Source organism: Aedes albopictus, chromosome 2 (assembly GCF_035046485.1).
Source record: "Aedes albopictus strain Foshan chromosome 2, AalbF5, whole genome shotgun sequence".
In the NCBI taxonomy this organism is placed as follows: Eukaryota; Metazoa; Arthropoda; class Insecta; order Diptera; family Culicidae; genus Aedes; species Aedes albopictus.
In genome coordinates, this window is record NC_085137.1 from 208,755,191 (window position 1) to 208,768,301 (window position 13,111).

Below are 13,111 nucleotides of genomic sequence, written 5' to 3' on the forward strand. Positions count from 1 at the left end.
TAAACTTTGCATAAATTTACTACATTACTTCTGCATGAATTGTTTTTTTTTTGTTCGATGATTTATTACATCTGAATTCAGTTTTTTTGTATAATATATTTAGCTATTGAAATTTATTTAAATTTAAATTTAAATTTTATATTTAAAAAAATACGGCAACACGGCAGAATGCACTGCAATGATGACGCTCTCGTTCACGCGCTGCTGCATTGAAGGAATGATAGGTTGATCTGGAGGGAAAATATTGAACCAATCAATTGATCCATGGAATAATTTGACCCATGGTTTGAACAATCTTCGAGAGGATTGATGTAACAATTTTGAAGGTGGGGAAATATTGTAGAGAAAATTGAAGAAAAATGCGCTATGGAGGGGAAATATTGCTGTGTGGTTGATCAAACGGAAGATAGGGGAAAAGTTGAATGATTGATGTCAATCTATTTTTGAACAATATTATACATTCAATTTTTCCATAAAACGGCCAACTATTGATCAATATATGCACCGTGTGATTGGCGCTAATGAAAATAGAAAAAGTAACAATTTCAATTAATTATTATCTATTGCGAGATCTATTGTCATAAGCATTACCGTTAAATACTTGCAGCAACTTGCTCGTGAACTTTAAATTAGCAACCCGTTCTTGCACAACAAACTTCTCGACGCCATGTTGTTTTTTTTTTTTGCACACCTGAATTTCACGTAACTTTCGTTTCGCGGAAACTTCCAAGTCGGAAGTACACTAATACCAACGCATTGAAACGATTTACGTGAAAACCAGGTGGATTCCACCAAACAGGATGGTGCACACGACGTGGATATCGCGTAAAGGTGACTAATGTCACGTAACTCATGAAGTTTTGAGAATAAGGATGAGCTACGTGATATTTCACGTAAATCGGACGTGAAAATTCTTTAGAGTGTTGGATAGTTGCCGATTTCCGTTTAGCGTCGGCTTCGTCCAACTTTTTCACGTGGCTACATACTGGGCGGTAATCCATTGATTTCATTGATCCATAATCGTCGGTCTGAATTCCTTCTCCTGGCCTGTCTAACCGTTCAGGTCTCTACGTCGTGGCTTGAGCAGCGGTCGTTAGAGCTGTGCGTATTTCTCTCGTGCTGACTTTTTGTTGCAATTGTAGTTACCCGATGTTCGCTAAGGTTGCTCGCAGCCCGGGAGGGTCACGAGAAGGTAGGATCGGAGTTGCTGAGAAGAGGTTAATGTCATCGAGGGGGGTACATGTATCCAAAAAGGCGATATTCTTTCACAATTTTTTTGGATCCAACTACAAATTGCAATGATAATAATATTTTCCGTATATTTTTTGCTATTTTGTGTGTAATCCGATTGAGGGTATATTGTTTATTCACTTTTGCTCAAATATATTAATAAAGGACTCTCTTCGTGTTCTCTTTTTCTGCATTCTTCGCTTATGTCATTTAATTCATTCCTAAACCCCATTACACTAACACAAGTGAAATTCACAATTTCTCTGTTCGCATTCAATAGTTGCAACTTTTTTTTTTCGTTTGTATAGTACTTCTTGTTCGTAGACGTGTTCCACCTGTAGTCAACAATTAAGGTAGTTATTGTTTATATGTTTAAGTTTTTAATTGATTCACTTTACGTTCACTGTAAAACATCTAAGCAAAACACCCGGCTAGTTTCAAAGTTTTCTCATGTTTTTCATCATTCAATATATAGATAGTATCTACTAAATTGGAAAAATAATCGTAATATGTTAAAAAATAATAATTGTATAAGAAAAACATCTAAAACTATTACCACTTTCCCATGAATGCTTTACGGTATCGCAATGCTCTGGTACGATTCTGTGAGATGCTTCTGCCGGGCGAGGCCGTCGTGTACTGGTGCTGATGATAATATGGTGGATGTTGATGCCTCGTAGGAACCGGACCGCTTTCTTCCACTCCTTCCTCTTCTTCTTCTTCATCCTCTTCTTCGATGGTATCGTTCTCGTCATCATCGCCATCGTCACTTGGCGGCCGGTGCGGACACTGCCCATACGGCGGCGGAATCGGCTGGATGTTTCCATTAATCTCACTACCATGCTGTTGCTGCACCACCTGGTGTTGGAATTGCGAACTATTGTTGATATTCTGGTTGTTCATCGTTGACAGTGTAGTGTGATTACTGTGGTTGGTGAATCTAAATCGACTACTTAAACTGTTCCCATTGCAATCCAGCTAGCTCAGTAGTGTTCGAATCTCTTTGTGCATGTGACACAGGAAGTCCACGTAACTGGCGGAACCGTCCGTAATGCCGCGATCCTCCACCAGGAAGTGCCGCAGAACATTTTCCAACTTGTCACGCTGCCGTACCAAAGTGAGCTAGAAAACATATCAGGGTAGGAAAATTGCCTTCCAAGAGGAATTCAACCGTAAGCTATTCTTACCCGCATGCATCGATGTTTTTCGTGCTGTATGCTGTCGACAATTCCGCGCACCCGTTTGGAAAGTGGATTGTCGAATACTGGTAAACCCGTACGGTCTGTATCGATCTGCTGTGTACACTGTGCCCCGAAGACCGACTGTGTGAACTCCGGGCTCAGACCCAAACCGAGCCACATGAACATGTGGACACCGTTCTCTGAAAAATGAATATAGGAAATTGTAAAGGATCGTAGAAGTATAAACATTGAAATACATACCCAAAATGTAAGCACCGTCCTCCATCATTTTGTCCGCTGTGCATCGAATGGCCGCCGGCACGTCGTTGTCCTCCACCTGGACGTCGTGTATCGGTATCAAGCGTGGATAGAAGAACTGCACCGACGTGGGCAGATCCATGCTCATCACGAAGTAGATCGAATATGATCGGTCGTCCAGCGTCAGATCTGAACCTCCCGAGAAGGCGTCGTTCTTAAGCAGGCATGAAATGTACAGGGGCAGCAGCTTCATGCATTCCGGCAGTATCAGCTGGCCGGCCGATGTGGGCGATGCGCAGTTTTTGCGGTAGCAAGCCAATATCTGCGCCGCCCGGTTGATCAACGAGTCCTTGATAGCTTTCGGGTTGTTCTCCAACAGTTTGAACAGTCCTTGCTTGGCGAAGAACAGAATCGTTGTATCCAGGTCGCAGCTGCGGAACAAATCGGCCAGCTGAGTGCACGTCTTGAGACTAAGATTCAAAATACGTAAACGACGCTGTCCGGAGCAAGACGTGTACAACAGTGCCACTTGGATGAATACATTTTCGTCGGACAATTTGTCGTCGTGCTTGATCTCGATGGCAACGGCTTTGTCGCAATCTGTAAAGATGATGAGCATTTAAATTTTGTGTTTTTACCCTCATTTCAAAAATGGAATTCAGATAGAACCCCCAGAGGAAGCGATTGCCCAAGACCGGACCAAGTCCAGTGGAGAAGGATGCTTAGTTGGCGTGAATTCAACGAAGCGCTAAATATCTAATGCACATTGTCATTATTATTACCCAATAATTGAAAATTGATTCACTGATCTTGGATAAAAATTGCTTACCAATACTGGCGATTTCCATGTCCGTGGTGTTCGACATGAAGAAGTGTCCAAAGAAATCCGTTGGCCTGATTCCGGTGGAGGTACGCACACGCATCACGGCATCGAATGCGATTGGTCTCGAAATGTTTTTAATCAAATCGTTCACCAGCCGATGACCGTCAATATCAGCCTGCAATGGAAACGGTTTCATCAATATCGTTAGCGGGATTGTGCGAAACGCGACGTTGTGAATACCTGGAAGTACGTGTATTTATAAACCTCTCCACCGGTCAAACGAGCCACCTGACCAATCGTGGCCAGATCAATATACGAATTGTTGAAAATAAACAGGTCTACTGAAACGCCAGATCCCACACATTCTTGACCGAGCATATTGTAAACGGTTGACTGAGGAGCTGCAAGTAACAAACATATTTAGTAATTTAATGATAAACGGATTCCAAATCACACACTTACTTAAAACCGTCTTCTCCTTGTCAGTTCCGAGCAGTTTGCGATCGTCGCGGGATTTTAGTTTCCCGGGCGCCTCCGAGGTCGGAAGAGATGAGTGAAACACGTACAACTTTCCGGCACACTCGGAAGCCTTCAAGGCTTCCAGACCGGCCTGCAGCGCCGGCAACAGGATGGTTTCCGTTTCACGGGTCTCTCCGAACATCTTGGGAATTTGATCCATCAGTGAGTCGATGACGGCACTGGACTCCTCCGGATCGACCAGGAAACCGTCAAGGAGAGGCATGAACATTTCCTAGGGGAAGACAGGTGATCATCATTATGTTTTAGTCGTTGAAGCTATACTACATACCTGAACATCTCCAACTACCATCATTTGCGGTTGAGCCAAGGTGCTCTTGATGTTATAGAAATGAACCGAGTTGTTGTAGGTGATAAAACCCACTTTCATGGCGGTTTTCTCTTGACCCTCGTCAACGGGCAAGTTGCGAATGATGTTCTTCATCTCGGAGCAGAGCAACTGCACCAATCCGGACTTGACGTTGTTGTAGGAAACGTCAATTACAAACACCATTGCCGGTGGTCTCGGAGGAATATTGTTCCTACAATAATCCTTGGTGGCAACGAATTCGTAGGTGCCGAGAACCAATTCGGGACGTTCGTATTTGTCCATACGTTGACCGGTGTGGTCCAGATGTTGGAAGTATTCCGATGGAACATCCGTGGTTGCCTTACAGAACAAGCACTGGAATCGACGGCCACCGTCGATGAACTGCATAAACGGGCACATGTATGCTTTACAACGGATGCATCGAATAGGGCCCAGTTCTCCAAAGTTTACGATCGGTGGAGCTAACTCCTTCTCGGCTACTCGTGCGAATGGAGACACAATGAGTGAAAACGGAACGGCACTCTGCTTCATCATATCTGTGTTGGCCGGAACGTTGTACATCGACGAACGAATAAAACGCGGTCCGGAATTGCCCTGATCCTGCGTAACGAACTTCGTTGTCACCAATGGTGGTACCAATCCAGCTTGGTTAGTTGCAAACACGCCACCATTGGAGCGTTGATTTTCACTCATGACCTGGATAGGGTTTGGCATACTGTCCGGATCGAGACGTTTCTGCTGAGGGGGTGGAGCCATTCCTCCCGTCGGATAATGGGGTGCACCGCCAGGTGCAGGGGGTTGATACTGTTGGCCAGGCATTTGACTGAATCCTTGTGGTGCTGGTGGTTGCTGTGGATAACGAGAGACGATGTAAAGCGATCTATTCTAATAACCACACAAAATATTATCTATCATATGATTATGCAAAAACGGTTCATATATCTTATTTTTCACGACTTCAAACCATTATTTCGGTATCAATAAAAAGTGCCCAAATGGCGCCCAAAACCTTCAGTAATCAACAATGTACGGTAACGGAGACCGCGACGGTACAACCTAGAGCGACTGAAGCAAACGGATGCTGCCTCAGCATATGCGCAGATTCTCGAGGAAACGCCAGCGTAGCCAGAGGCTTGATGTGCCCACACTAGAGGACTGATGGATTACAGTATGTATGAGCAAGCAGTCATCAGCGACGCACACGCTAAGACCAGTTTACCCATAAATAGGTACTTCATTTACCCATATTTGAGTATTATATGCATTACCTAGATTATGGGTAAAATATACTGAGAAAGAGCTGTAACATTTACTCATATTATGGGTAATGCACATAAACTCAAATATATTTACCCATATTTATAGGTCATAGTATAGGTATATATAGGTCATTTACCCATATTTGGATGAAAAATAATTCTCGTCCATCGCGATGTCAACAACTATCAATCTCTGTTCGAGTTCGGAGCTGCTTTTCCCCGGAATCACATTTTTCCAATGCCAAAGCAATGTTGTGATAAGAGAAGATGCGGCCGTTGCAAATATCTGAGTAAGTAACATGATAATTTTCAATGAAAATTATCTTCAATCTTTTGTTTCTCCCACAGTCCAAGGCGTTCTTACCAATACCAGAAATATAAGGAAAGCCGCCGATCAGTGAAGCAAGTGATGAGCCCTCGGGAGTTGACCATCCGGAAGGAAGGATGCGTGGACCGCACAGTGCTGCAATACCAGAAATCCGTCTGCGACCTTGTTTCGCGTAAGAAGGTAACTCGCAGCGAGAGCAAGAGATGGACTCGATCCCGGACAACATGCAATTGAACTGGATTGATCCTTTGCCGGAGGAAGATACCTGTGCCCTGGCAGCAAATGTCCGTGGCGTTGGAGTGAAACCGGAATTAATGAAGGCCGGTTCCGGTTTAACTACACAAAGTACACAGTACTTGGCCGAATGTGACTTCATTGTCCGGGGGAAGATTGGATACACGCAGCCGCGTCGTATGGTCGCCGTACAGCAAAGCGAGTGGCCGAGGACCGAGTTGGCGAGGAGTTGGGCAGGAAGTCGGTTATACGATCCGTTTCGAGGCCTGCACCAGCCTTGAAACGGTCATCAAATACACGACAGACGGTATGTTGCTGTGAATGTCTAGTAGATTTAGATTTGAAATTATTATGTTGGACGAACTACATGAAAGGACAATCCACAGCTAGATCCACACGGATGTGATGTACAGGTTGGCCTATTGAAACAAACCGTCCTTGTTTTAGTGGTTTTCTGCTTTATCTCATAAATACATTTCGATTGTTTCAGGTCATGCAAATCCATCTTCACGGACCTTCTAGCAGCATCTTGTTTTTCCTACCGGTCAGATGGAGATCGACACTGCCTGGTGAAATTCTGTACGAACGAATGAAGTTTCTCGGACCGGATGTTTCGGAACTGATTATCTGCCGTTGGAAATGCAAACAAAATATTAATGCTTTTTTTAAATTGTATAAAATAAAAGTAAAAACATTTACCCAAATATGCGTCAAATTCACCTAAAATGGAAAAACTTCAATATGGGTAAATATTACCTATATTCATCATATATTCAACTTACTCAAGTATGAGTAGAGGGCCTTTACCCATAAAATGAGGTTGTGCACTTTTCATCGATTATGGGTAAAGGTTACCCATATTTGGGTAAACTGACCTTAGCGTGCAGCTCAAAGCAGCATCGGGTACCTACATGAAAAACGTCGACGAGAAAAAAATGGTTTGACAAGGAGTGCACGCTAACGCCGCTCAGCACTAAATTGCATAATTTCCAGACTACACCAAAAATGTGTAACCCTTGCACATTTACAAAATCAGCTCCAGTGTCCGCAAAATCGTTAAATTCGCAAAAAAATTTGTACAGCAATATAGCTAGGATTACTAGTGACCTTGGAAAACAAAAAAAAAAATCAACATTTCACATCTAGACGAGTGTACGAGCTGTTTTTTGAGAATGTGTAACTGTCACACATTTTTGTGTGGTCTGGAAATTATGCACTTATGAGTAGGTCTTACACATTTTAGTGCTGAGCAGTTTTAGCGTGTGTACAGCTATTTTGGAGGAAGAGAAGAACGGCAGCGCGGGCGATAATGGTGCAACATGAAACCTGGCAGAATGGGGGAGGATACAAGCAGAAGCGGAAACAATAGACTCAACCTCTTTCGATAGAAAAAAAATCGCTTAGGACGGAGGGTCTGATCAAATTCTACTCTCCAAACAAATTTTGAAATTGTTGCGTGAAGATCTGAAATAGACAAAATTGGGTGTTTCATCAATCCATCAAGGCCTTATAGCGTCACGAATGCAATATAGAGCATGAAGGAGAAAACTAGGTAGGGTGGGGCGGGGCAAGATGGGTCAGTGCCATTTTCGGGCGCATTACTCATGTTTTGATTATGTTAATAATTGTGTTAGATGACCAGCATGAATATACAAAAGTTTGGGGCATTGATTGAAAAATAATTCCCCCCTCATTGGAAATAAAAAATAAAATGGGTTTTAGCCATTTTTCTTAAGCGATACATTCCATATAATCTCCATATAAACGGCCGCGGGGCAAGATGGGTCACCTTCAATTTTGAACGTATTTTTGGAGCATTCAAAAGTTATTTATTTTTTATTACAAGACTATCCCATAAATGACTTTAATCAAGCGGAATGAACGCTCAAAATTATAACATAAAATTATGATAATTTATTTGTGAAAACATCGTTTTTCAAGTCGTCTTAAAACCACTGAAATCGTAAAGTTTTTTATATTTCAAATAAATTTATAAAATGTTTACTAGTGCCCTGCCCTTCGGTTCAGAAAGGGGTATGGGCGCGTTCTGCCAACTAGGTCGAGGCAGATTTCTTGTGAGAACAAGTTGCATACGGACATTCAAAAGTGCCTGAACGAAAGATGTTGCTTGTGAGGATCACTTGAAGATCGGATGGAAGATCATTCTTTTTTTTTAGAATATTCGCGTTCGTCTATTTGTTGCTCTTCGTGTTCGTATATTTTAAGTTTCATCTTCAACTGAGTTTGATGAACGCTGCTAGTCAGCAGGGATGATCTTCGCATCTGCATCCGTTGAACCATTCTGAATGGCCGTCGTGAAAGTATCACCAAAAGCGCTACTAATATTTCTTTTATATTTTCATGTATCTGAGTATCATGAGTAATAGCAGTAAGCAGGGATAGCAGTGAAAAATGGAAGTAATGCAGTACGACGGTGGTGCGATGCTGGTAAAAAATATCGCTGGAGATGAGCATTGTTTGTACTCAGCCATGTCTAAGACGAGCTCCGAAGTGTCAGGAAAGGAAGCATGCATAAGGCACTAATCTACAAAATCCCGGGAAAAAAGTTGAAGGACCTTATTTCACGTGGAAATCCAGCGGTAGACAAGAGGTGGATATGGACGGGTGTCCGTTGGAATTGGAAGGACATTGGTAATGACAGAGCCGAATTTAAGAAAGCGACGAAGCGATTGTAGCAGGAGATGGTGAAGTTGGACTACGAAGACGATTTGCTAGAAACCGCAGACAGCAAATGACATAGGGTTATCGTATTTCAATGGAGATGGCGATGAGGAAGAAGCAGCATTCCAAGAACATAACCAAAATTTAATCACAACTACCTACCACAAAAACAACACGATCGAACGAAAATAGGAAAGAGCAACCCAGCAAAACCAGTATGTATGTTCAAAACGCTAACCCCAAACAAGCGACCCAAAGGTAAATTACGTTGACCATTTAACTAACAACACATACTCTTACAGCTCAATACACCACATCGATTTCCCACCTTTCCCAATCCTTAAGGCCACGCAAAACTTTTTTGCGGCGCAAAATCGATCACTTTTTAAAACTGCTTGTTTAACATCATATTTTGTATTTAATGAACTTTTTATCGACTTTTAGCATAGCTAACTAGTGTATTAAAGAGTAACGGATAAATACAAACCAATCCGATTTGTATTTACAAAGTTATGGTGATCCATCCTTAGGTGACCCATCTTGCCCCGCCCCACCCTACTAATAAACCCAACCAGTTTGAATATATTAGAGCAAAGCATTGAAAAGGAATCAACACAGATTGTCTAGTCAGTAAACTTTTCAAAAGTTTGCAAAAACTTTAAATTTTCATTCGTGTATCAAAGACTAATACCACCGACAAACTGACGTGGTGGCTAGTGCAATGTGTCGTGGAATGCGCGTCCAAAAATTTAAATTAAAAACCGTTGAAACATTTTCGCCATCTATTGATTTTCGTTCAGAAGTATTTTGACTGAACAACATCGAGCACACAACACAACACCGCACATACGTGTGTTGAATTGGGAAGATTTTCCTACGCCGAACGATACTCTTTAAAATGACTATAATTACAAATACTCCTCATGTTTGTTGGAAAAAAGCAAAATCAATTAATTCTATTCTAAATGTAGCTTTTCTGTAAGTGTTGAACACAGCTGAATACTAAATAATCACAGAGAATTTCATTTTTTTTTGGATTTGTTTAAGAGTGCATGTTACCATTCCGTGGCGTCGTCGGCGTCGCCCTCGTGAGCGCTGCCTTCGCCGTTTTGTTGCTATTCGGCTAATTTTATATCAATACCAACATTATCATTTCATCATAATATCCCCGATAATATCCAAAGTAATTGTTCCTGAAGCAATATTTTCTATTCCTTGAACGAATAAGGGCTCAATTTTGTGGGATTTATCTGTACAAAACATGAAATAGTGGACGGCCGATATCGAAGCGGCAACAAGAGCAGCAGCAACGTTCGCAACGTACGTTGTCGTCGCGACGTCCGTTGAATCTGGTGGGTGAGAAGAGTATAGCCACAACATGCAGATAGTAACAGCTATCAATAATGGTATCATTTAACTACGACTGCACATAATTTTCTCTGTTTTTATACTCAAATGCATTAGTAAAACATAAAATGTTACATTCTGCGAGTGGCGACCAAGCCGCATACTCATATTACCAGCTATCACGTGTTCTTGTTTACAATTCATTCGGACAAGACGACGCCTGCATTGCATAGGCGTCGTCATTTTGTAAAATGTCACTTTCAGTTTGACATTTGCGATCACTGGCTTTTGAATTGATCGTTTTATTTCTTCGGTCATGTGCTGAGATCCAGAGTCACGTCAGTTCGTCGGTGGTAGTTCTACAAGAAACTCAACGCATCTCGCAACGGTTTCGTGCGAGCCGATACATGCAGGGGAAAGGACGGAGGCCTCTTGACGGACAGACTCGAGGTGATCGAAAGGTAGAAGCAGCACTTCAACGAGCACCTGAATGGCGTGGAGGACGTAGGTACGGAAGACCACGACAACGGGGGGAACGACTACGCCAATGCAGCAGAGAACAAAAATGAGCCAACTCCCACGCTGAGGGAAGTTAAGGATGTCATTAAACAGCTCAAACCCAACAATGCAGCTGGCAAGGATGGTATCGCAGCTGAACTCATCAAGATGGACCCAGAAAAGTTAACCATCAGTCTGCATCGGTTGACAGAGAGGATCTGAAAAACGGAACAGCTACCGGAGGAGTAGAAAAAAGGGGTAATCTGTCCCATTCACAAGAAAGGCGACCATTTCGAATGTGAGAACTTCAGGGCGATCACTATTTTGAATGCTGCCTACAAAGTGCTATCCCAGATCATCTTCCGTTGCCTGTCACCTAAAACAAATGAGCTCGTGGGAAGTTATCAAGCCGGCTTCATGGACGGCTGGTCGACAACAGACCAGATCTTCACCGTACGGCAAATCTTCCAGAAATGCCGTAAATACCAGGTTACAACGCATCATCTGTTCATCGACTTACGACAGTATCGACCGCACAGAACTACGGAAAATCATGGACGAAAACGGTTTTCCTGGGAAGCTGATTGACTAGACTGCTTAGAGCAACGATGGACAGCGTGCAAAACTGCGTAAGGGCTCGTTCAAATATTACGTAACGTTATGGGGGGAGGGAGGGGGTCTAGCACTGTGTTACGCTTCATACAAAATTTTGAAATTTCTCATACAAAAGTTGTTACGTGGGGGTGGGAGGGGGTCTAAAATTGTGAAATTTTGCGTTACGTAATATTTGAATGAACCCTAAGAGTTTCGGGTCCAGTTTATTCGCATCACACTGGGGACTGCGCCAAGGTGACGGACTCATGTTTACTAGTCTACTCTTCAATATCGCTCTGGAAGGTGTAATGCAACGAGCCGAGCTCAACAGCCGGGTAAGATTTTCACAAAATACGGTCAATTTGTGTGCTCTGCGGATGACATGGACATTATCGCCAGAACATTTGAAACGGTGGCAGAAATGTACACCCGCCTAAAACGCGAAGCAGCAAAGGTCGGAACCGAACACGCCTGGGTCCGTCTAGGTAGTAATGTGACGATATACGGAGATACCACAGAAAAACAGACGCCACACTCTCATTGCTTCCCATCGATCACCTTTTTAACGGTTGATTCAAATATTCAGTAGTAGGTCAATCGACCACTCGCGGCGCTGGTATCGTTTCTGCTCCTGTTTGACGTTTGCTCACTACCGCCATCTAGTGGTGGCCCGACCAAACACAGTAGGTACGTGTAGCATTGGGCGACTACGTTTTCGTGACGATGTTTTTCAATGAAATTTGTTCCAAGTGTTACGTCTGTTTCTCTGTGGGGATACCTTCGAGGTGATGGAGGAATTCGTGTACCTCGGATCCTTACGGACGACTGACAACAACGCTAGCCGTGAAGTACGAAGGCGCATCATCAGTGGAAGTCGTGCCTACTATGGGCTCCAGAAGAAGCTGCGGTGTAAAGAGATTCACCCACGCACCAAGTGCACCATGTACATATTGCTAATTTGGAAGAAATTTTCCACTTTAAGGAAGATTGATAAGACCGGTGATCCACGGTGGACAACCCTGTAAAGTTGGTGTTCGCGACAGCTCCGGTTGGCACAAGAGGGCGTAGTGTGCAGAGAGCATGATTGGCGGATCAAGTTGAGCGTGTCTTGGTGAGCATCGGGCGTGACCGAGGAACGGCAGCCACGAACCGTGTATTATGGAGAAATTTTGTTGAATCAGTTTTATCTTGAATTTTATGTACTAAATACTAAATGAATAATAAAAAAAAAAATGTTTTACTCACGTTATATCCACGGGCATGCGGTGGTGGCATATGAGGTCCACCGGGCATTTGCGGCATCTGCCCCTGTTGGGGAGGGTACCCCGGTGGAACATTGGAAGGAGCGGCAGCGTTTGGCATTGGAGGCATCCCCGCGGGCATACCAGGTGGCATCCCCTGTGGTCCTCCAACCGGTGCATATTGATTGGGAGCGGCAACATTCGGAGCCATTCCAGGGGGCATTGCACCGGTCGGCGGATACCCCGGTTGACCGGGATATTGCTGCAGCGGCTGCTGTTGACCGGGTTGAGGTGGATATTGAGGAACGGCTGCCGTCGGCTGAGGGGGTTGTTGTTGGTATTGTTGAGTCTGTTGCGGCGGATAAGCAGTGGGCGGCATGCCTGACATTGGTGGCATTGGCTGACCCATAGAGGGCATCATGCCCGGTTGGCCGGGTCTCGGCGGACCAGCAGCAGCCGGTGGATGTTGAGGCGGTACGGCGCCTCCTGGCACCATCGGAGGCATACCAGGTTGACTGGGCGAAGGTTGTTGATGGCCATTAGGTAAACCGAAATTTTGCATCGGTGGCCGGATTACACCCCCTGCCGA

At 43.7% G+C, this 13,111-nt stretch overlaps 1 protein-coding gene across 1 annotated transcript; it reads right to left on the reverse strand.

Moving 5' to 3' along the window:
• Positions 1–1,293: 1,293 nt before the first annotated feature.
• Positions 1,294–12,876, reverse strand: LOC109622588 (protein transport protein Sec24C). The gene is given in 9 exon segments (XM_020076978.3): positions 1,294–2,352; positions 2,418–2,611; positions 2,673–3,269; positions 3,499–3,667; positions 3,733–3,893; positions 3,955–4,243; positions 4,301–5,188; positions 12,527–12,537; positions 12,540–12,876. Coding segments are annotated over 9 exon segments (2,637 nt in total). The 5' UTR covers positions 12,724–12,876; the 3' UTR covers positions 1,294–2,208.
• Positions 12,877–13,111: the final 235 nt, after the last annotated feature.